General features: G+C 30.1%; 2 protein-coding genes across 5 annotated transcripts in view; one reads left to right on the top strand and one right to left on the bottom strand.

Moving 5' to 3' along the window:
* The window catches only part of LOC103313893 (TWiK family of potassium channels protein 7), a 169,232-nt gene that overhangs the window by 97,018 nt on the left and 46,431 nt on the right, over window positions 1–25,783 (top strand). The window lies entirely within an intron of this gene.
* On the bottom strand, window positions 980–2,454 carry LOC135266570 (uncharacterized). 3 transcript variants are annotated; one of them, XR_010334692.1, is made up of 3 exons: window positions 1,887–2,454; window positions 1,750–1,834; window positions 980–1,695 (listed from the first exon to the last, which is right to left on the bottom strand). XR_010334692.1 is itself a non-coding variant. In XM_064357612.1 (3 exons), the coding sequence occupies exons 1-3, from the start codon at window positions 2,149–2,151 to the stop codon at window positions 1,039–1,041; spliced, it is 1,014 nt and encodes a 337-aa protein (XP_064213682.1). In that variant the 5' UTR covers window positions 2,152–2,454; the 3' UTR covers window positions 980–1,038. The 3 variants fall into 3 exon arrangements, 2 of the variants coding, with proteins under 2 accessions (XP_064213682.1, XP_064213681.1); XM_064357612.1 differs by having other exon boundaries at window positions 1,750–1,841; XM_064357611.1 differs by having other exon boundaries at window positions 1,750–2,454.

The raw sequence follows: 25,783 nt of genomic DNA, 5'->3' as shown, positions 1-25,783 counted from the left end.
TAAATGTCTAAAGTTAATCACTAAAAAATGTTTCACTTAGGCCTAACTGCACCGGTTTGGGGTTAAATAATGCTTAACAAAACTAAGTTTACAGATATAAGTGCAGTTTAAGTCAGTCGAGCTGCATTGTAACATCTTCTCTGTTAGACAATTTGCCAGTTAGTTGTCAATAATTTACAAATACCTGAAAATGTTGCAGATTTTATTTTTGTTTTGCTATCAAGAGTAAAATATTTTAACAAAATTGAAAATAGTGAGTACTTAAATAAACTTTGAGTCAATTTAAAAAAAGTTGTGCAGTAAAGATAAATGAAGCCAGAAATAGAGCCAAATGTGTAAGCTTTCTTGTTTAGATATGAGAATGTAGCAATAAAAAGTAAGATGCAAATGTAATAATTTTTTAGACCAAAAAGAAAAAAGCTTATTGTACTGAACCATTCCATGATTTTCAACAAAAAAAGCAAAAAAACTTTCGAATTCAAAGACGAAAATGATTGTCAGAGAACTTTTATCCTGAACAACAATTTCAAAATTTAAAACTGAAATTAGACAAACTATGAGAATGAACAAGAATTATTTGGAAAAAAGTGTGATAAATTTACACCAGTTTTAGAGTAGAAGTTATAACTTTAAAAAAGCAATTGTTTAGATTTTGAGAAGAAAAAAAATTAAAAAATGTTTTTTTTAAAAAAGCATTTATTTAAAAGATGCACTAAAAACTAAAAAATAATGTTTTTCTACAGCCGTCAAAAAATCGTGACATTTATGCATGGTTACCTATGCGCGAAGTTTGACGTTTTTTCACTGTGAAAAAATATTATTTTTTCACGGTTTCACAGTGAAAAAATAATATTTTTTAACTGTGCAGGCAACTCGATTTTTCAGATCATTTTGTTCCAACTTATTTCTGTTACAATTTTAGTAACACGAAAAGACATCAACAGCAACCGAAATGAAGAGACGGATCGATAATGAGAGGTAGTTTTAAAGGTTTTATAATTATACAGAACAATATTACAAAACAATAATAATAGATATTTACTTTGACATATGAAAATTAAATGTGCATGACGAAAACGTGCCCCCGTTTATCCCCAGAGGCCTGAGTGAAGACGCTTGTAAATGAAAGTTATTTTCGCCATTAAAAGAAGCCGATGTAGAAGGTTGAGTGATTTTGTTTTCTTCTGTGGAGGAAGAAGGTTGAATTTTATTGGCAATTTCAATTTTATTATTCAAAGAGTCCTCGATGTAACTTTCTGCCACTGTGCTGCTTCTCCAGCCCCCATGACGTTTAATTGAAATTAGATCACCTCCAGCATTCGCCAAAAGAGTGGCAGAGCTTCTTCTGAAGCAGTGACCAGTATATTTTTTAGGTTCGTCTTTGTTAAGCCACTTTGCAATCAAACTTGGTATCTCTCCGATTTTGTTAATTCCAACATTTTGATTCACACATTTTCCGTTGGTATACTTTAAAAATAAACGGTCACTAGTCGCCCGTGGAGGCCGCAAAGCTCTATATTTTCTGACAATTTCTATATTTTCTAAATTTGAAACAGTAAATATTCGTTCGCAGTGGGTTTTTGTATCAGGCACCTTCACAATTAAGACAGACTGTTTATCTTCTATGTCAGTTAGCTTCATTTTAACTAATTCTTCACGTCGAAGGGCTCCCGATATACCCAAAATTAGCACAGTCTATAAATAAAACGAGTTGTTTTGATTTGTATTACACTAATATGATAAGTTTACCTTCATCAGTAAATATATCTTGTCATCTGCTTCATTAATAAACTTGCTAATGTCTTCTTTGTCTAAAATTTGCGACTTCTTGCTTCTGTAACCTACGCTTTTGCTTTTCAGGTAGGGCACTAACTTCGGAAACTTACGTGTATCGATATTCTCTTTAACGTTTAAGGTGGCTTTCAACATCGCATAAAGGGCCCAGAGTGTTGGTGGCTTTAAGGTGGTAGACTTTTCTTCCAAATACGCCAACAAAACATTTTCCGTTACTTGATCAATCTTTTTCATAGAACACCACTGCCGAAACTGAAGATACGTTTTTTCGTACTGCGGTCTTGATTTAGCAGGCAAAAGATTCGACACTGCCGCGCTTGCAATTGCATCTATTTCGTTTTCGCTGCTAAAATCCATCACACTTCTTTAACAAAAATACCTATTGTGACAAATTTTTCGCAACTATCACTTTTATTTATCATCGTAACCATGCAAGCAACTCGATTTATCAGACCATTTTGTTCCAACTAATTTCTGTTACTTTTTTCTTCATCTGGAGGCTGTAGAAAAAACGTTGTTTGTATTTCGTGGCGAAATTCATGTTTTAATGGCGCCTTCGAATGTCTTTTAGGTCTCGACCTGGCGGTCTCGACTAAAATAACATTCTCAGGCGCCATTAAAAAAACACTCATTTCGCGCACTTAATACAAAAATTACTATTTTCTATCAGAGAAGAATATTTTTGCTTACAAATTAGGAGTATAAAATCTATTAAAGCTTTGGGAACTGTGCTCAATTTATAAATGAATGTTATATTGTTATGACCTATGACCGTTCCCAAAACTTTAAAAATTTTAAAATCTTAATTTGTAAGCAAAAACTTTTTCCTCTGATAGAAACACATTATTTTTTATTTTTTAGTGCATCTTTTAAATAAAAGCTTTTTTCTAAAAAAACATTTTTTATATTTTTTTATTTATTGTTTTTTAGTCTTTATTTATTTTAATTGTCTTTTTCTCTGAGATTTAGTTTTGCCGTATTATTGTAACACCATTATTTTGTTGATTTGTGCACATTAAAAAACATTCTGACCTCTGTTCTGTGTCTATACTCTATCGTCCAGATAATTGATTTTAAAAAAAATAGCAATATTTGTTTGTAACAAAACGTAAAAATATGAAACAGACAGACAGACAACAAAACAAGTTTTATTAAGCTTTTAAAAAGAATTCGAGTTAATGTTGGATGAATTCAAATTGATGAAAAATTCTATGGAATTAGATACTTAGTTGAAAAAACTGAAATTTATAAAAAATCAGTTTAGTGCTGCACACGTTTTTTTTTTTCGTTAATTGATACATTTTGCATTTGTGTTCAACAATGTTATTTAATAAAACGATTAAAAACGTTTCATAAATTGGCGCAATAAATATTATTTCGAAAATCAATAACTTTATTGTTATTGTTAAAATTTGACAATTTTCTGTCTATTTATCTCATCTTCATCACTTATACCATCAACCAATCCAGGTTTTTCTTCCACCTTCGTCTCTGTTTTTGGCAATATTATACAGAATAGCTGCTGCAACATTACTACCAAAGTATAATCAATTTTTTTTACTATACCGAAGGTGTGTATTGAATTTTAATCCATTAATTTTTTTTTGAAGCAATCGAACTAATTGTTTCACTATACAAGTCAAAAATAACGCAATTTCTTATCGATCCTTTTACAAACACTGGTTTTAAATCGCTTTTTTGGCGTTAAGCGTTATTTAAGCGGTAGTCAAAGTACGATTTAGTTTAAATCAAGGTTAAAAGTTTTCAATTATTCAACTTGATTTTAACTTTTAGGTTGCATTGGGTCAATAAAAATAAAAATAAAAATTTAGCTTAAAAACAACAGTGGTAAAAGCTACGTCCAAAAACGCAAGAAATATAGGTTGTTCCATTTAAAAAAAAAAACATAAGTTTGTATTGCTGCAAATTTTAGAAACAACCTGTATTCTTGAAATTAATTTAAACGAGTCATGGCTTTTGTAAAAAAAGACAGTCTGTATGTGGTAACAAAACATAAAAATTCTCAGCGGACTGCAACTTTAAACTTCTTCCAAGCAGATAAATCAATTTTCCGGTTATCGAATGTAAGTTTGACGTAAGTTTGTTGGATTGTGCTTTTTCAAACTCGACAAATCGCATTTTAAGCGAGAAATGCCGCAATGACAAGTAGGCCACATTTGCATAAAAAGTTTAATTAAATTTTCCCTCTATTATATTTTCGCGTAAACATCTTCAGAGAGTGGAATCGATAAATGATCGGATGCGCTTTCAAGATAAATCCAGATCCACGTTAATGAGAATTCCGAGTGGCCCACTTATTTTTCCTGCGAGTATGAATAGGCGATTAAGATAAGGTTTAATTAATCTAAGAAAATTAGTTGCTTATCTTCATTAGGTGAATAGAGATGGTAATGGAATTTTTAATTTTGTCACTCGAGTAGTGGCATTTTGCCAATGATCAGTGTTACGACGTTTTATCTCCTTACTTCATGGTGTATATTGGCAAAGTTGAGCAAAGTTGGGATTCTCAGCGAAAATTGTTTTATATTAGTTTCGCTTTGAGGAGCTTGAACTTACCGTTGGTTTTTCACTCAAAATACCTCCTCGAATCGAATTATTTTAACTACGAACACAAACGTTCATTCATTACCGAAAGTGGCTTATCTGTAGTCTGGAAGTGCGGTCATTTGTGAGTGCTTATCTTGTTATTCCCATCCCAGAACAGTCTCGACGTAGTTTGAGTATATGAACGCTGATTCACTTACAAAAGTTTAACTGCCGACATGATATCTCACATAGCTCGCAATTTATAATGCTAATTCATAAAGTAATAGAGGAATCAGGGCTAATGGCCAACTCTCAGCAGACTTTATTTGCTCTCGCACAACTCACAAATTATTTTGACTTGTTACGAAATTAATTTATTGGAGCGCAAGGAAGTTGTGGCGTGTGAACGTGCCCTCCAAATCCAATTACCAATTAATTTGACGTTTAATGTCGAAAAGAACGGCCCTTTTGACCGGTCAATTAATTAAGACAGTGAATCACAGACAGTGTTGTGATAAAATAAAAATAAACCAAATTTCTTCAACATTCAGATAATTTCTCCGGGGAGTGGTTTGTCTTAGTTGTTAATTCCACGCCACTGGTTAAACGAGTTTTTCCTTCCCTTACATCTGTTGCAATTAAAATTTTTGATCAAGTTTCAACCACACATAATTGAGTCGGTCCCAACTGCAACACAATTGTCATTTTTCCAGTTCAATGCCAACATTAACTGTCCTCTAATTTACACGTTGCGTTCCAATTAAAATCGTGAATTAATTAAAGTTTAATTAGGGGGTGGCGGGGGGATTTTTGCTTCTAAGTCAGTCGAAAAGGTTCATTGTTTCAGGTTTGTCGCCTGTTCCGAGGCGATAGAACCGGAATTAGATCATTGTTTGTTAAGATGGGGAAGAGATTTATTTTAATTGACTTTTTTATAAGACGCTTTCAGTGGATGAAAACTAATAAGTTTGCTAAGAAGAGGCTGATCGACGTCAAAAGAGCTTGATCGAGTGCCTCATTGATTCGGCTTGTTTGCCCTGGACGAGGCCCATTAGGCGGGAAAAACAGCGACAGGGCCGTACTTAGCTCAAAAATAAACAAAAAAGGAGTAAATACATACTAAAACTACTACAGAGCACGGTTTTAACAAGTTAATAGCAATTCTTAAAGGCTTTTCTTGAAATTCTAAATTTGGTTAAAAATGTAAACATTTCACACAATTTTTATTTTTTCTAAATTGTGTTGTGTTGAACTTTCTTAATTTAAAACACAATATATATTTTTTTAATGTTTTTACTAGCACATTTAATTTAAATAACAAAAATATAATTTTTCAATTTTTTATTCAATTCAGTCCCACAATTTTTTAGTTTTTTTGTGTTTTACTTTAAATTTTTTTAAATTTTATTTTTTCTACTTTTCAGTTGGAAATCTAGTTGTGATTAAATTATTTTTTAAGCTTGCGCTCTCTTTTAATCCTGGAGATTTACTAGTCCTTGCAAAAGCACAGTATTATTTTAGCCAAACCACTTTAAAAAACGACTTAGTTTTTTACTTTAAAATTTTTATAAATAGCATAATAAAATTAGAAACAGTAAACATGTCATTTGAATTCATGAATAAAGTGTCAATTTTTGTAAAAAGTACTCCAGAATTTGTGGAATAATTATTCAGTGACAAACTAAGACAAACAAGAAAATCCTTAATTTAGAACCATACTGAAAATAAAAATGTTATTTGAATGAAAATATTGATTATGCAGAGGTGTTTGTTTTTAGTACTGTGTAATAGAAAATTTTAAGTTTTTTGAAAACGATTTTGTTTTGTTTGTTTTTGTAATGAAATTGATTGCAATAGATATCAAGTTTCATTTTTTTTGCTAAAAACATTAATAAAAAAGAATTTACTAGATTTTAATACCTAGTTTCTGTTTTCTGTTTATTCTTAAAAATCCGTTCTTAATTTATTATACAAGACGATAAAGAAACTGTTTATTTACGAATGAAATGGTTAAGTTCAAGTGGACTTATTTCATGATTAGGCAGATGACCACTCTTTATCGTCGTGTATAATACATAATTCTATAGCAGAACTTCTAGTTTAAGAGAAAAAGTTGTTGTTAATCTTTTAAATTACTCTGTTGAAATTTGTAAATTTAACTGAATAGAACAAATTAAAAAAAAAATTTCGTTGCTGTTAAAGTGCGATTTTATCTATTGAAAAGAGTTGATAAAGAAATAGTTTAACATGTGGTATAGAAAAAAATTAAAAAGTGTACTAGAAAATCTAGATAATTTAAGTAACCTCTAGAAGACTTTTCGGTTATCAGATGCAAAAAAATATTTACTTATTGCAAAAAATTATTGATTTATTTTTTGAAAGACCACTGCAAAGTAAAATTTAGCTAAAGGTATAAATCTATGTTTTCTATTTAAAATTTCAAAGCTGTCGCTAATTACTCGTAATTCCAGCAGTTTACCTATTTTGAAAATAATTTGGAATTATTCAACTTTTCGTTATAAAAAATATTAATTTTTGAAAAATCACTGCAAAGTCGCCTATGAGTATTTTTCGGCAAATTTGCAACGAAAAAATTTATAATTTTTTGTAGCCTTAGCAAATAGACGACTTTTAGTTAAAGCACGCAGATAATATACAGAGTGTGCCAAAACACAAAAGTTGAATAACTAATTTTTTTTCAAGTGTAACACCTTGTATTTTTTATGTATCGATAGCATTTTTGATAAGATTTCTAACGGTATAGAGTTTACATAGCAAATTTAAAATATTTCCATTTTATTACAAGACAATTTGTTATCCTAGAATCTGATACGTCAGGTGGTAATTTAATCTTTGATATGTACTAATGTGACTAAGTACACTAGTAATCTAATTGTTACTTGTTATATAATTTTGCTGATCAAGACTGAATAATAAAATTAATAAAATAAATAATAAAAGAAAAAACTTTTGACCACTTTAAGAAATATTTCTAATTTGCTATACAAACCGCATATCACTAGAAAACTTATGAAAAATGATATCGATAGGTGTAAAGAAATACATGGTGTTCCATTTGTAAAAAGTTTTGGCACACCCTGTACATTATCTGCATGTTTCAAGTTACAGTGGACTATTGCTGAAGCTACACATTATTCTGAGATTTTCTGTTGCAAATTTTTCGAAAAATATTCATAAGCAACTTTGCAGTGATTTTTCAAAAATTGATTTTTTATTACGAAAAGTTCTGAAACGAAAATAGATAGACCCATAATAGTATATAAAGTTACTTTGTTTTTTCTTAGAATGTAATTATGCAAAAATATATAGGGTGTTTCAATTAAAAAATTGTAACTTTGGTTCACCACCCTGTATACAACACTCTGTGTACAATAAAAATATTCTTTGTTTGCGGACTTTAAGTCGTTCTATCTGAGAGTGAAAATAGCATAGCAATATTTCAATAAATAAAATAGTTATAGACCGATTTCGCATCCCTGGGTCACTCTGTAATCAATTTTTCTTATCAGTTACAACAAAATAAATATATTTATATATTGGTCTGTTAACTAAGCCTTAATCTGACCAGGTCTGATTTTAAATCTGATTTAAATATTTAATTTTTTACGTACATTTATGAGACTGTCGGGTGCAAAGTTTTTAAGACAAGTTGTTGTTTTAAGTTTTACTTTTGCGTCTAGTTTGTCGAAGAATTTTCAAGTCCCACAACTTCCGAGCGAATTAATTTACACATGATAAAGTTTCAAATGCAAGAGTGGGTTTAAAACATCTGCTGGAAACAGGTGCAACGGAAGCTAATAAAGAACTTTTATGCTTTAACTGGGACTTTATAGAATAAAACTGATGTGGTGTATCTGTTTGATTTATGTGAAGCAGGCTTTAAATGCGTTGATTTATTTAGTTTCTTTATGAAAAGCGTTGTCAAAAGAAAACAAATCAGGGGAACGTAAAATTAAGAGCAATTTAAATTTCCGTCACTTTCCCGGCCTGTGCTGCTTAAATTTTCCCAGATTGACCATTGAGTTTGATGAAAAACCCTTTGTTTTGGCTAAATATTCATGACTTGGTCGCCGGCTTGAATATTTATGAAAATTCTACAAAAATAGGCGCCGGTTTCGATAACCTCTCTTTCGTTTAACAAGTGTCTTGTAAATAATTGAGTCGGGAGAGGCCCGAGTGACAGCAATGGCCTTTTTTCTTTATTAATAAACACGCTAAACCCGCGTCGACTGTCAAGTCCGGTGTCAATAGCGCGCCGGAATTTCCATTCGAAATTAATGAATTTTTCTTGAAGAAAAGTCGGCACACTTGGAAACAAAAAGATCCAATTTCGAATAGGTCCATAATGCGTACAAAATGGCAAAACTTTTCCCGGAGAAGTGAACTCGAATATCTACCCCGGAAAAAGTTCGCGTCAATGTAAACTTCGCCGACTAAATTCAATGAGTGTAGATCTTGCGAGGGCGATAAGGGCTCAGGGCCGGACCGGCCCTCAAAAAACATGAATGTCTTTGTGGCGCCGCCTGTTTTAAAAGTGTAAACTGCAATTGCTTTTCAAAGGAGAACATCGACAAAGGGAATGTCGCTTGTAATTTCCCTCTCGAGAGTGTCGCCAATACCGGAGTGGAAGCTTGAACCAAATGAAATCTGGTTGCTCCTAGCAAGACTAGTTGTTTTGCGGAGAGAATAAATGATTCAAGGTTCCAAAACTGGAATGTTTTTTATTATTGCAGAGCATAAAGAGCAAACACTCTTATTTCGTTACAATTATTACCATAAAAAAATTCTCGTTTCCTCTGATGTTTCATCGCGGTTTAAGACATGAACCCAAACTACCCTCACATAACTTTCCGTGCCTTGCGCAATTTCTTTTTTATGAGATTCCGATATTAAAAGCTTACGTCTTATTTTTCTAATAATAAGTGGAAACCTGCCCTTAAGAAATTTTTAACGGCTTTTCTTGAAACTGTTTTGTTAAAAATGTAAATAGTATTTCAATTAACTTGTTATATCTTAGATGCGTTTTAAACACCCTAACGTTGTGTTTATGCTTCCTAGTTTAAAATAGGGTATTTTTCTAATTTTTTTGTTAAAACTTTTTAGTTTAAAAAAATAATGCATACAATTTTTTAATTTACTAGTTTTTTATTTTACATCTAAGGATGTTTTGTTTCTTAGGATTTTAATCTTCTTTATAGTTTCTTAGTGTGTCGTTCATACAGTTATTAAGTAGATTTTTATTTTATTTGAAACGCTTAATTGTGTTTCAAATAAACTTTTAGTGTGTCAGGCTTTAAAAATGCGTTTTTGTTAATCATTCCTCTCCAAGGAAATCCCACAAGAAGTTTCAGCTTTTTAGTTTCCTACTTTAATCATATTTCATATTTATTTCCTAAACTTTTTAGTTTTTGTGGTTTTACTATCTTATACCGGGTGATTCAAAAGTACCGTACAATTTTTCAGGTGCTGATAAAAAACATCAAAAGTAGTAGTGCCGTTAGAAATATATTAAACCTCAATATTTATAATAAGCTCAGTCCAAACACAAAGTCTTTTAAATTAAATGCTTTTAAAATCGTTATTAAAAGATACCTTATAAGATAGTTTTTCGTCTCTTTATTTGTAATTTTATACCATTTTTATGTAATTTTTCTTTTTTTTATCTGTTTAACATGATACGTTTATATCTATATTTATTATTTTTAATTATATTATATATCTTAATTACTATTTATACTTGACGTGTTTAAGATCTGTGTATTCAGATTAGATGTACGAATAAATTATTATTATTATTATTATTATTATTATTATTATTATTATTATTATTATCATTACTATTAATGAAAAGTTTCTGCGACAAAAAATTGTTTAAGCCCTTTTTCACGAGATATAGCTCTTCAAAGTTAAAATTTTAAGTTAATTTTTTGATGCTTCAGATAATGTTTTTGACATTAGTTAGCGGAATCAACAGCTCTTAAAACATTAAACAAATGCTTATAGGAAAAAACAATATTTTTAATGTCTAAAGATGTGCAAAACAATTAAAAAACTTGTAAATTCGACAATAAATTAGTACATTCGACATCCTGAAAAACAAAAGAGCAACAATTGATCCCGTTGCTAAGGGAAACAAATTAAAAAATATATAAATAAAATTTTTTGAAAAAAAATTGGTGCTTAATTGAACGTATTTTATCACCAAACGAGAGCTGGTTCGACGCTTTTGAATCACTCTGTAGTTTCAGTTTTTCAAGTTCTTAATGTTCTTTCTTTGCAGTTTTATTGTGTTCTTTTTTCACTCTTTCAATCACTGAGTTTTAAACAATTTTAATATCATTGTTTTTTTGTTTTTTTTATTGCAGTTTTTAAGTTTTTTAGCTTTTTTGTTTCTTACTACATTGGATTTTATTTAGAATGTAATTTATTAATTTATTAGTGTTATATAGTTTTTTTGTATCTTTTTATGTAGTATATTTTTCAATTTCTTTAGTATTTAGTTTAAAAAAAATATATCAATCTTTATAATTTCTTAGTTTGTTAATTTTACATCTAGCTTCTTGTTTTTCTCATAGTCTCTTAGTGTGTTGGTCACACTGTTTTTATGTTAGTCAGTATTTTATTTTTATAATTTTCTACTTTCTTCACATTTTACATTCATTTTATACTTTTATATTATATCATTTTAACTTTTAACTTTTCGTGGTTTCTTATAATTTTAAATTTTCAATTTCAGAATGATCTTACTTTGTAGTTTTATAGTTAGTTTATAGTACATAATAGTTTTATAATTTTTTACTTTTTCAGTCACTTACTTGTACAGACATTTACTCTCACTATTTTTTAGTTTTTTTGTATTGCAGCTTTTCCGTTAATAAATAATTATTATTAAATATTGTTTTTTTATTTAAAATGTAATGTTTTAGTTTATTGATGCTTCTTTGTTTCAGTTTTACAGATGGTCTTTTCATTTTCAGTTTCTCAGTTATTATTAAATTTGAATTTTTGATATTTTGTAGATATTATTTTACTCGCATTTCAAAGTTATTTATTATTTTTTATGTTTATTAAGGTATTAAGATACACTTTTAGCTTCTTACATATTCCTACTTTTTTTCAAATCGGGTTGGAAATTACTGTTAAGAAATAAAAACCAAATAAATAACACGTTTTACATCAACTTTAATTTTAAAAAATAATAAAAAATACACATAGTGCTGTTTTGATAACATTATTACTAAGTACGAGTTAAACAAGATCTAACAGACTTATTAATTAAGTTTGATTGATCTGAATAGTGAATTACTACCTAGTGTTCTTAAACTTTTTAAGTTTAATATCTTTTTATTATGCTTATTTCAAATAAGAATTTCTATTTATTTCTATATCATTTGATGCGGTATTAAAAAGAAACGTTTTCTATTATTACAACCTCATTGCACATTCTAACACATCCGGAGTTATTTATTTGTCGTTGACAGAATAAGTTTTTAGTAATAACTTTGAATGTATTAGGATTTACCTTAGGTTGTAAAAACAAAAAGCATGTTTTCTGATTCCACAACGAATAATGATCTAAAAATAAACATAAAATATATAAATAAAAATAAATAAATAAATTAAATAACCAGTACTAAAAGCTACAAAATTTAAAAAGTAAATTCTGTGTGGAAGAACATTGTGAACATAATGTGTAATTCAGATTAATTAAATTTAATTAATAAATCTGTTAGAACTTGTTCAATTCGCAGCTAGTCATCGTGTTATCAAAACTGTTTGTGTTTTTTATTAATTTAAAACTAAATACGTATAACCGATTTTTTTTAAGTCATTCCATTTTAATGACCGAGACACAAATTTCCAGATTTTATTTTCAGTTTTTATAAAATGCATTAGTTGAAGTGAATTTTTCTTTACAAAAACAAAAACAAAATACTTGTAGGAAAAAGAAATACAAATTGATGACGGACGGGACAGAAAAAATATCTAACATTTTTACCGTTAAACAAATGTTAAGGCAATTCAACAATTATTTTTGAAGTAAAAGGTGGAAGTTGTTGAAATTTTTAAAACCACGAAATCGAATAACAAGGCAGTGAATAACGAGTTACAATTAATTTTGTTTTTGTTTTGTTTTGACATGACGTATGTGATACAAAAATCTTGCACTTATACTGAGTGATTCCAAAATTAGCTACATTACCCACTTATGTTTTTTTTAATTAAACAAGCTATTTTTTTGCATTGTGGATAGAGTTTTTTTACTCTGAAATTCTTTTTGTGTAATACCTTTTTTAAAAGAGTGTTTGCTTTAAAAAAATAGGTAATAATTCATTCAAAACTAATCAAAATTGACCAGTACAAATTTTAATCAAAAACCGGTATTACATCAAAAATGCAATAACATTTAAAATACTCTATTAAAATAGACTAAGTATTTTTTATATTGTAGCTCATTTCTGAAACACCTTATATATTAGAAAATCATTTTAGGTGATAGAAGGGGTTAGTATCTATAGCTTTGGAAAAAAAGTATTTAATTTTCAATTATTTATAAAGGCCAACAATGGACTTTTCCAACTAGCCTGGACATTCCGTATGCCTCGACAAAACCTTTTCGCACTTTGTAAAATTCTTCATCGATTTGAATCAGCGTCTGGGCGCCAAAGTTCGCAACTCTCCGCCTGTTAGTCTCTATTAGCAAACTCTACAAGTGCCTGTCACATTGACATTCAAAGTTTGCCAACTTCCTTGCGACTGTAATTCTATCATTTGAAGCGAGTCGAGAGTTCCATTTCAGGAATCCTTTCATGTATCGAAGCGAAGAACTCAAACATCGAATTGTCCGAAAACTGTTAACCGAAATTTCCTCGGGCTTAATCACTGTGATATTAAATCGTACATTTGAATGCGGCTTGATCGACTCCGGTGCATTCTGTAGAATGGCCCGGAGCGACTACTGTACAGGTGTTTGATGGCTTTTCTATCGCTCGAACGTGCGTTCGCCGGGCCTGATTTAAAATGGTAATTTAAAAGCTGCTCGCAACGCCGGAGGGATGCCGGATAAATCCTATTTTCGAGAAGCGTTTTTCTACAACGGATGAGTTTATACCTAGTTGGAAAAATTAAAGATGCACGGCTTGGATGTATTAGGAAAATAATGCTTCCGACAAGGATATTGATCGCGATTTTTGGGGGATAAACTGAGCTAAATTGAAATTTTCCAAAATAATTAAAGGAAGAGGAGGGTTTACAAGGCTTTAGGGAGTTTAGCCATTAACGGATTCTGCTTCGTCTTGGTTTTTAAATGTTATTCTTACTTAATTTTTAAATAATTTCAACAAGAATTTTAAATTTAAATTACCTACAGAAGTGAATCTAATTTAATTTAAGGAAAACAAGAAAAAAGTTAGAATTAATTTATTTTTACATACAGGTTATTCCAATGGTCTGAAAAAGTTTTATAACTTGTTTATTATCAGAGATATTGACTTTTTAATTTTTTTTTAGATTGTAGCTGCATTTTTGCTGAATATTTTAAAAATATTGCGATATACAGGCTTTTAGGAAATAGCTGGGCAATATTTCGCATGTAAACTTGTCATGATATCAGACGAATTAAAAACCCTTATATCATTTTTCCAAAATTTTTTTCTTCAGAAATTTTTATTAACCCACCTGTTGAGAGCCACTGTTTGGCTTATGATAATTTTATTGGCAGTTAATTTTTCAGTAAACAAAACGGAGATGGTGGCGCATGGGCGTTTTGAGAATTTTTTAAAATTGTGGCTAACATGTTCATTTGCGTGGGAGGCAAAAATTTTTGTGTTTTTTTTTGTAAAATTTAATAACACAAAAAAATTGAAATAAAAAAATAACGTAGTGGATCAAGATGTTAAATTACATCTGCTGTTTTGTTAGAAATATTAAAAATTACGTTAATTTTTCAAATTCTAGTTCAGCAGTTTTCAAAATTTGGAACTTTGATTTTAGAACAATTTTTTAGAAAAACTATGCATTTACATAAATTTTGCTTAACCGATTTGTTTAGCCATTTTCTACCTACCTTTAAATTTTTGCTAAACCATTCCCTAACGCGCTCTATATACAGGCTGTCCCAGTATTTGAAAAACATTAGTGATATTTTATTAAATAAAAAACCATATTTTTTTATATATAGATTTTTACACTAACGTTTTCAAGATAAATTAATATTAGTAGGATTTGCTAATTTTTTTAAATAATTTGATTGTTTTGAGGAACACACGATTTAGAAAAAAAATATTTTATAAAAACTAAGAATTCTAGGAAAATTGGACTTTCACCATGTTAATGAAAAAAGTTCAAATTTAAAGGGTTTAAGGACGGTTTCTAAAATGCTGTATTAAAATTTAATTCATTGTTAAAAGTTAACAACACGAATAGACCAACAAAATTGGTTCAATTTGGTCACGTGAATGGTTAATCACGCATTTAATTGCGGATTAAATTTATGACGCCTCTATTTTTTTTAACTTACTGCCGTCAAAAAGATAAAACAATGAAAAGAATTTTGTAAGTGGAATTGATAAAAAAATTTAAACAGAACATCCGCTTATTTTTTATTTTTGCCTCTTAAAGACTTTTAAATTGTCTTTCTAGAAACATTAACAGTTACTCCAAACAAGCATAACTTATTTATCCCAAATATCCAAATATTTAAAATTTTAATTTATATTAAATTCTATTTTGAGTTTTTTTTTAATAAATTTTATGCAAAAGTTATACAAAAAAATTATAAGGATGGTCATACAATGTGTTCAAAAATAAATATAAAAGTTAAAACACGAAACATAACCGGAATATAAGCGAGATATAAAAGAAGTTATTTAACCACAATGTAACCACGCGTATAATAATGGTTAGCTAACGAAACATAACCGCAAGATAAGCGAGAGCGGGATGTAAGGAAAATTATATAATCAAAATATAACCACGCGTAGATAAAGGTTAGATGACGACACACATATTCCATATAACTGAGATATAAGAGAAGTTATATAACCGCAACATAACCGCGGGTAAATAATAACTGTAAACGGTGGTTAACTAACAGTTACCTTATACAAGCGTCACATTTGAGAGGTTTTATAATCGCGGTTACATCAAAGGTTACATCAAAAATATTTAACTTTAAACATAAAAAAATAATTAACTATTGTTTCTGAATTATTAAATCCCAGTATAAACTTGAACAATTTTTTTGTGATGGACTTGCTTGCTACGGTAATTGTTGCAGAAATAAGGTTTTAAAGAAAAATATTCTTTTATTTATTAACTTTGGACATTTGAAACTAATAATATATTTTAGATAAACAATTTAATAATTTTTGAGAAGTAAAAAAAAAAAAATAGGGTGTTTTATTTAACTTTTTCAAGTTATTCAACTTTTAACAAACTTCATAATTTTTTAACGTTACTAATTGCAATGCGCTGAACAATTGATTTACGTTTAAACTTTTTTCTTTAAAATGGTAAAATTTCTGCTTTTGTAGGATTTTTAATATTTGTGTGGTAAATATTTAATGAAAGCGTGTTAAGATAATTTGAAAAAATATAACTTTTGTGTTTTTTTAAACATTGGTATACCCTGTGTAGTATATACCGCAATATGTTTTTAAAATATGCAGCAGAAACTTAGTTATAATCTAGCGAAAAAAAGTCAATATCTCTAATAATAAACAAGTTGTAACAAACCTGTAGTTAACAATTTTCATTTTAGATTAAAATTTTATGTATGGCGGATGCGCCGGTGTAAGAGTTCAGTACTTCAAGAGATTTAAATACTTCTTCTTGCTGCAGAACTTTAGAACAACTCTCAATTTAAAACCCTTGATAGTAACTTATCATAAACATATTGGAGTAGATCAAAGGTTGACACCGAATTTCTGATAAGTGCCTCAAAGTCGGATATTTCCGCTGTGACGTGATAGCTTCTCGACTGATCTATAATAGAACGACATGAAGCAGCCAATTTTTCTCAAAACTTTGAACTGAAAGTCAGTTTGGTGTTGCTTAAGTGACAGAGTCTCTCAGCCGTGATGGAAAGTTATATTACCATAAGATTTTTCATCCAGAAACTTTAAATCGACCGTAAAAAGCCACTTAACAAAAATTACACAAACCAGAATTATCAATAAAGACCGGGAGCCTCCGGCGGTCACCAACTTGTTATTTTAAATAACGAGAGTTGTTAAAGCATTTGCTCGATTTTTGTGTGTTAACTTGTACTGTGTTCAATATTAAATCGGGCTAAAATAAACGGGGGAGACAAGGCTTGAGCGTTCTCATTTTATAATTCTTCTATAAGTGAGTTAGCCTCGACGATAATGAAAAATACCACCCCGAGCGACTTTGCGCCCGTAAATAATCTAGCGCTTCTAGTTTATAATGAGACGCTGTCATCAGAAGCGTCCGTTCGTTTTAAATTCAATTTTCTCGGCGTTTTAGCTTTTTTACGGAAAAATCTCAAGAGGAAATAGAGTCGCAACATCGATTTCATAACCACATATTTATACAGCAATCTGAATGTTTTCGCGAAGCTCTCGTAACATCATATTAGAAATTTTCTTTCATCTCGCAAGCAAATAAATTTGCTTCAAGATAATTACGATTCCTAGCCCAGTGAAACCCTCATTTTGGAGATCCGTGTGAGTTGAAATTACTCAATGAAGTGGTTTCTTCCTCAATCCGGTCGTCAAAATTTTGCAAAGCTGTAACAAAAATATGTCACGTTTGCCGAAAAGGGGTTGTTTACAAAAAGAGTGGATTTGCATTGGAAGCACGCGACTTTAAAATCGTGCAGATGGCTGCGTTCCATCACGCACCAGCGCAGATATCGACGACTTGCCAGACGATTCCGGCTAATATCTGGCACAAAAATGACGAAAAAGTATCACTACTGTCAAATATCAATGCTTATTCAATTCAATCTAGCGCTGAAATAAAAAAATAACTACATAAAATGTAGCGGAAAGTCTTTTATGTTCGCTTGAAACGATGCATAGCTTCGAGCAGCTTTCTTTGGAACTTATTTCGAGATTGTTGGGGATTGAAAAAGATGGCAATTTTGCATGGAGGGCTTGCTTTGTGGGAAATGAGTTTGTCAAATAGGGAACCGATGAGTGAATAAAAAGTTACACGATTGGATCTTTTTCACCCCATCGTACCGGCACCATTTTTTAATTTAGTTTATTGATAAAAATAAATTAAATGGCTAATTAGTGTTGTTAAATATTTATTTTCATGAAATTTTATGGTTTTTATCTCGGCTCATCCACCATTTTGTTTTTTTTATTTATTTATTATCAATGAGTGTAAATAATCTAATAAAACTTATACAGTAAAGATTTAATTTTGCTGAACACTGATGTTACTATGAAACTGTTAGTAATGCAGTGACATGGATTTTTTTTTAAAACTGAACATAGTATAATACAATTAATAATCTTATGCGTGTTATACGATGTTTGGTGAAATTAAAACGTCAGTGTAAATTATATTTTTTTAAAAAAGCGTCTCAAAAGACGATTTCGAATAAGTAGAAAAAATATATTTTAAAGCGTGACGACCAAATCTGTTAATTTCCATTTTATTAATTTAATTTATTTATTTGTTTCAATTTGTGATTTATTAAAGCTCCAAGAAAAACTGTAAATGTAAATTGTTGCTATTTTTTATAATTTTGAAACAAATATTAGCAAAAGCAAAATTAAAAGAAATTTTGTTATCCCGGCGCATCCACCATTTTTAAACTTAACTTTTTACATTTTAATGTTTGGTAGTTCTAAATATTCTACTGTGTTACTACTTTTTTGAATAACGTTTTAAATAAACGAAATTATATACAGAGTGTCTCAGCGATGTGCTAAAGTTCAGTATTGATCTTTAGGTCTGAAAATTTATCTTTTTTATGAAAGTCGTGTGTATTGATCCCTGACTTTTTAAAATTATTTTTAAGTATACAGGTGTTTCGTAAATTAATTATCTATTGTTTTTTAAATAAAACACCTCATATTTTTTGCATTACTACATAGAATGATGTTTTTTAATTTTAATTATTCTACTGTAGCAAATAACGGATAATGGCCCAAGGGTAAATACTAAAGTTGTAATTGGCTAAAAATACCACTTTTCGACTACGGAAACAAATAGTTAATGATTCTAAAGTTTAAAGTTAAAAATATTCTAAAAGTGTCAACTTTTAAGTGTTAATGTTTTTAAGGTCTTGTAGATTAAAAACTAAGGTGATCTTATTAAAAGTTTTAAATTATTTAACTTGCAAAAAACCTTTAAATTTTTTTATCTTCTTGATTGCAGAGAACTGAAAAAAATGTATCCTTTTAGTTTGAAATTTTATCTTTAAAGTTGCGAAAGTTACAGTTCATAGATTTTTACTTTTAATGCAACAATTTTGATCTCATAAAACAACTGCTAGTGTAATATGTGTGTTACCTGATGTTCAGCAAAATAAACTCTTTACCATTTACCTTATACAAAATATTTAAAAACTTTAGTAAAGCATTGATTGTATTTTTAACACTGAACATAGGATTAATAGTGTTATTTGTGTTATGCGATGTTTAGTAAAATAAAAAACCTCAGTGTATGTTAAGTTTTTGAAAAACGTTCTAAACAACTACTTCTAACAAGTAGAAAGTATATACTTTAAAACGTGACAACCAAACGAGATCTGTGTTAATTTCTATTTTGCTTATTACATTTATTTATTTATTAAAAAAAACATTAATTTTTAAATTAACAATTTTTGAAATTTTTTTACGCAAGTAATATCTGTTTAAAACTGTAAAAAAACTATCATCTTTTCTAATTGGTCTTAATCACGGTCTTGGCACTAAATTGGTTACTGAGTTCAGTTTAACACAAAATCAAAAAGCCTTAATTTGTAATCTATTTAACCCCAAAAAGTGTAAAAATGATATTTTTATAGTGTTGAAACAGATATTAGCAAAAGCAAAATTAAAATTAATTTTGGTTGCCCGGCGCATCCACCATTTTTACACAAAACTTAGTACAAAATTTTAACATTTAATTGTTTTAATTTAACAGTTTTACGTTTTAGTGTGTGATTACTTTTTGGAATAAATTTTTTCAATAAACAAATTTATATACAGGGTGTCTCAGCGATTTGAAAAAATCCATCACCGATCTTTAAATGTTAGTAAAGTAATCTTTTTTTTATAAAAACTATTGTTACAAACTTCCTCACTTACTTAAAATTATTTTCCGATATACAGAGTGTTCTGAAAATATTCACAACAATAACTAACTAGGGTTAACACTAAAGCTAGTTTCTGTAAACACTAGCTTGAAATTTCAATTTTCGACTACAGAAACTATAGTTGACAATTTTTTTGTTGTTTTTCAGAAAAACGATTTCAAAGTCTTTATAAAAAAAAGACGTTATAATAAAAAATTTTAAGTTATCGTAATATAATTGATTGGAGTGAACTAAAAATATTATATCCTTTAACTATAAACCTTCTTTAAAGTGGTGGAAGTCGTACTTTTCTAGAACTCTTACATTTTGTGTTATATTTTTTTCAAAAAACGTGTTTTTGTCAAAAAGTAAGCAAATCGACCAATAGCTGTTAATAAAAAGATCAGTGTTAAAAACTACAACCAAAAATGCGAAAAAATATAAAGTATTTTATTAAAAAATATATAAGTTTGTAGTGTAGCTAATTTCGGAAACACGCTGATTAGTTGGAAATAATTTTAGGTAAGTCTAAGGGTTAGTATCATTTGTATAAAAAAATTACATGTAAAGATCACCCCGTATGTGGGCCCAAATTTAAACTAATTGCGCGATGTTATTGCCAAGTGAGAAGTGTAAGCTCTAATAAGCCCTAAGTGCTTATGATGTTGCTGGGGTTAGGTGCGTAGTTAATCATTTGGATTAAGATGAACCTTTAACATAGTTGATCCGATCAAAGCACGCATTAGGCAATAAACTATTAATATTTTATTAGTTTGCTCCCCGTCACGTAATTGCACCATTTGTCTCCGGTTTGAAAAGTCAAGAACTATAAACACATCACTCCGGTTTCTAATCGAGTTGACTTAACACTGAAATTAATCTTAATTTAACTTATTTACGGCACACATTGCCCAGTTTGTAATAACACATTTCCGTCCCGGAAATTAAATTTTTGATTTATGACGAAACAACAATGGATGGAATTATTTTACGACTAAACAATTAGCACAAATTAATTTGATTCCCGAGCCGAGTTCCATTTTGAACTTTTCCGATTTTAAAAATGTATAGTGACGCTAGTCCATGATGACTGGGACGACAATTCGCAACGCCAATCCACTTAGTGGGGTATGTTAGCCCCACATCACCCCCTGATGATATATTCATAAGGTCGCGTTTAAAGTACGTGCCATTCGGCTTAAACTTCGCAGCCAGATTCTGTCGAACTAAATATTTAATCGAACGACAAGCAACACACTGTATATTCGTCAAGTGGATTGTTTTTTCCGTGATTCAACAAGTTTTGGGAAAATCGAGGCGACTAGAGGGATGCATATTTACAAACCACTTTGGCGGATGTGATGCAAACGTACAATTTAAACGGTAAAGAGGCGGTATTGTGCTTGGCGTTACGTGGAAATTCGTGTTCGCATCCCATAAATAATTCATGGGACGGTGTGAACCGGAAAGAAATGTAGCGGGAGGATGTTGGAGGATTGCGGTGACCGGACAATGCTTACATATTCACCGGAGAGGCTTTCGAGGAATCGCGAACGAAATGGATTTACCACTTTCAAGTTTGAAGCTTAACTTTTCCAAAGTTTGGATTTGTTTTTCAAAAGAGCTATTTCTGTCGTATTTAAAACAAAAAAAAGAAGGGTGTACAGGGTCAAGATGTTATCAAATCTTGATTCTGATTTTACAATATTTACAATGAGATTTATTTTTGTAGCAGAACATCACAAGACATTCGCCTACAACATATTAAAAAATTGGAGTCGCAGGCTTTTTTGTTTTCTTTTAATTAAATGCGGAATAATTAGTAATTTTTGAAAAATTTGCATTAATACATAGGTTTAGATTGACCCATGCGACGTGTGGATTGCATACAGCAATTGCCTTCATTTTTGTAGGAGAACATTACAAGACATTCGTCTACAACATATTAAAAAATTGGAGTCGCTGGCCTTTTTGTTTTCTTTTAATTAAATGCGAAATAATTAGTCATTTTTGAGAAATTCGCATTAAACACGGGTTTAGACTGACCCATGCGTCGTGTAGACTGCATATAGCAATTGCTTTCATTTTTGTAGGAAAACATAACAAGACATTCGCCTACAACATATTAAAAAATTGGAGTCGTGGGCCTTTTTGTTTTCCATTAATTAAATTCGGAAAAATTAGTAATTTTTGAGAAATTCGCATTAAACACGGGTTTAGATTGACCCATGCGTCGTGTAGATTGCATATAGCAATTGCCTTTATTTTTGTAGAAGAACATAACAAGACATTCGTCTACAAGATATTAAAAAATTGGAGTCGATGGCCTTTTTGTTTTCTTTTAATTAAATGCGGAATAATTAGTAATTTTTGAAAAATTTGCATTAATACATGGGTTTAGATTGACCCATGCGTCGTGTGGACTGCATGCAGCAATTGCCTTCATTTTTGTAGGAGAACATTACAAGACATTCGCCTACAACATATTAAAAAATTGGAATCGTAGGTCTTTTTGTTTTCCATTAATTAAATTCGGAAGAATTAGTAATTTTTGAGAAATTCGCATTAAACACGGGTTTAGATTGACCCATGCGTCGTGTAGATTGCATATAGCAATTGCCTTTATTTTTGTAGGAGAACATTACAAGACATTTGTCTACAACATATTAAAAAATTGGAGTCGTAAGCCGTTTTGTTTTCCATTAATTAAATTCGGAAAAATTAGTAATTTTTGAGAAATTCGCATTAAACACAGGTTTAGATTGACCCATGCGTCGTGTAGATTGCATATAGCAATTGCCTTTATTTTTGTAGGAGAACATTACAAGACATTCGCCTACAACATATTAAAAAATTGGAGTCGTAAGCCTTTTTGTTTTCCATTAATTAAATTCGGAAAAATTAGTAATTTTTGAGAAATTCGCATTAAACACGGGTTTAGATTGACCCATGCGTCGTGTAGATTGCATATAGCAATTGCCTTTATTTTTGTAGAAGAACATAACAAGACATTCGTCTACAACATATTAAAAAATTGGAGTCGATGGCCTTTTTGTTTTCTTTTAATTAAATGCGGAATAATTAGTAATTTTTGAAAAATTTGCATTAATACATAGGTTTAGATTGACCCATGCGACGTGTGGATTGCATACAGCAATTGCCTTCATTTTTGTAGGAGAACATTACAAGACATTCGTCTACAACATATTAAAAAATTGGAGTCGCTGGCCTTTTTGTTTTCTTTTAATTAAATGCGAAATAATTAGTCATTTTTGAGAAATTCGCATTAAACACGGGTTTAGACTGACCCATGCGTCGTGTAGACTGCATATAGCAATTGCTTTCATTTTTGTAGGAAAACATAACAAGACATTTGTCTACAACATATTAAAAAATTGGAGTCGCTGGCCTTTTTGTTTTCTTTTAATTAAATGTGGAATAATTAGTAATTTTTGAAAAATTTGCATTAATACATGGGTTTTGATTGACCCATGCGTCGTGTGGACTGCATGCAGCAATTGCCTTCATTTTTATAGGAGAACATTACAAAACATTCGCCTACAACATATTAAAAAATTGGAATCGTAGGTCTTTTTGTTTTCCATTAATTAAATTCGGAAGAATTAGTAATTTTTGAGAAATTCGCATTAAACACAGGTTTAGATTGACCCATGCGTCGTGTAGATTGCATATAGCAATTGCCTTTATTTTTGTAGGAGAACATTACAAGACATTCGTCTACAACATATTAAAAAATTGGAGTCGTAAGCCGTTTTGTTTTCCATTAATTAAATTCGGAAAAATTAGTAATTTTTGAGAAATTCGCATTAAACACAGGTTTAGATTGACCCATGCGTCGTGTAGATTGCATATAGCAATTGCCTTTATTTTTGTAGGAGAACATTACAAGACATTCGCCTACAACATATTAAAAAATTGGAGTCGTAAGCCTTTTTGTTTTCCATTAATTAAATTCGGAAAAATTAGTAATTTTTGAGAAATTCGCATTAAACACAGGTTTAGATTGACCCATGCGTCGTGTAGATTGCATATAGCAATTGCCTTTATTTTTGTAGGAGAACATTACAAGACATTTGTCTACAACATATTAAAAAATTGGAGTCGTAAGCCGTTTTGTTTTCCATTAATTAAATTCGGAAAAATTAGTAATTTTTGAGAAATTCGCATTAAACACAGGTTTAGATTGACCCATGCGTCGTGTAGATTGCATATAGCAATTGCCTTTATTTTTGTAGGAGAACATTACAAGACATTCGTCTACAACATATTAAAAAATTGGAGTCGTAAGCCGTTTTGTTTTCCATTAATTAAATTCGGAAAAATTAGTAATTTTTGAGAAATTCGCATTAAACACAGGTTTAGATTGACCCATGCGTCGTGTAGATTGCATATAGCAATTGCCTTTATTTTTGTAGGAGAACATTACAAGACATTCGCCTACAACATATTAAAAAATTGGAGTCGTAAGCCTTTTTGTTTTCCATTAATTAAATTCGGAAAAATTAGTAATTTTTGAGAAATTCGCATTAAACACAGGTTTAGATTGACCCATGCGTCGTGTAGATTGCATATAGCAATTGCCTTTATTTTTGTAGGAGAACATTACAAGACATTTGTCTACAACATATTAAAAAATTGGAGTCGTAAGCCGTTTTGTTTTCCATTAATTAAATTCGGAAAAATTAGTAATTTTTGAGAAATTCGCATTAAACACAGGTTTAGATTGACCCATGCGTCGTGTAGATTGCATATAGCAATTGCCTTTATTTTTGTAGGAGAACATTACAAGACATTCGTCTACAACATATTAAAAAATTGGAATCGTAGGTCTTTTTGTTTTCCATTAATTAAATTCGGAAAAATTAGTAATTTTTGAGAAATTCGCATTAAACACAGGTTTAGATTGACCCATGCGTCGTGTAGATTGCATATAGCAATTGCCTTTATTTTTGTAGGAGAACATTACAAGACATTCGTCTACAACATATTAAGAAATTGGAGTCGTAGGCCTTTTTGTTTTCTTTTAATTAATTGCGGAATAATTAGTAATTTTTGAAAAATTTGCATTAATACATGGGTTTAGATTGACCCATGCGTCGTGTAGATTGCATATAGCAATTGCCTTTCTTTTTGTAGGAGAACATTACAAGACATTCGTCTACAACATATTAAGAAATTGGAATCGTAGGTCTTTTTGTTTTCCATTAATTAAATTCGGAAAAATTAGTAATTTTTGAGAAATTCGCATTAAACACAGGTTTAGATTGACCCATGCGTCGTGTAGATTGCATATAGCAATTGCCTTTATTTTTGTAGGAGAACATTACAAGACATTCGTCTACAACATATTAAAAAATTGGAGTCGTATGCCGTTTCGTTTTCCATTAATTAAATTCGGAAGAATTAGTAATTTTTGAGAAATTCGCATTAAACACAGGTTTAGATTGACCCATGCGTCGTGTAGATTGCATATAGCAATTGCCTTTATTTTTGTAGGAGAACATTACAAGACATTCGTCTACAACATATTAAAAAATTGGAGTCGTATGCCGTTTCGTTTTCCATTAATTAAATTCGGAAGAATTAGTAATTTTTGAGAAATTCGCATTAAACACAGGTTTAGATTGACCCATGCGTCGTGTAGATTGCATATAGCAATTGCCTTTATTTTTGTAGGAGAACATTACAAGACATTCGTCTACAACATATTAAAAAATTGGAGTCGTATGCCGTTTCGTTTTCCATTAATTAAATTCGGAAGAATTAGTAATTTTTGAGAAATTCGCATTAAACACAGGTTTAGATTGACCCATGCGTCGTGTAGATTGCATATAGCAATTGCCTTTATTTTTGTAGGAGAACATTACAAGACATTCGTCTACAACATATTAAAAAATTGGAGTCGTATGCCGTTTCGTTTTCCATTAATTAAATTCGGAAGAATTAGTAATTTTTGAGAAATTCGCATTAAACACAGGTTTAGATTGACCCATGCGTCGTGTAGATTGCATATAGCAATTGCCTTTATTTTTGTAGGAGAACATTACAAGACATTCGTCTACAACATATTAAAAAATTGGAGTCGTATGCCGTTTCGTTTTCCATTAATTAAATTCGGAAGAATTAGTAATTTTTGAGAAA

Source organism: Tribolium castaneum, chromosome 6 (genome assembly GCF_031307605.1).
Source record: "Tribolium castaneum strain GA2 chromosome 6, icTriCast1.1, whole genome shotgun sequence".
Lineage (NCBI taxonomy): Eukaryota > Metazoa > Arthropoda > Insecta > Coleoptera > Tenebrionidae > Tribolium > Tribolium castaneum.
This window is presented reverse-complemented; position numbering and strand designations above follow the sequence as displayed.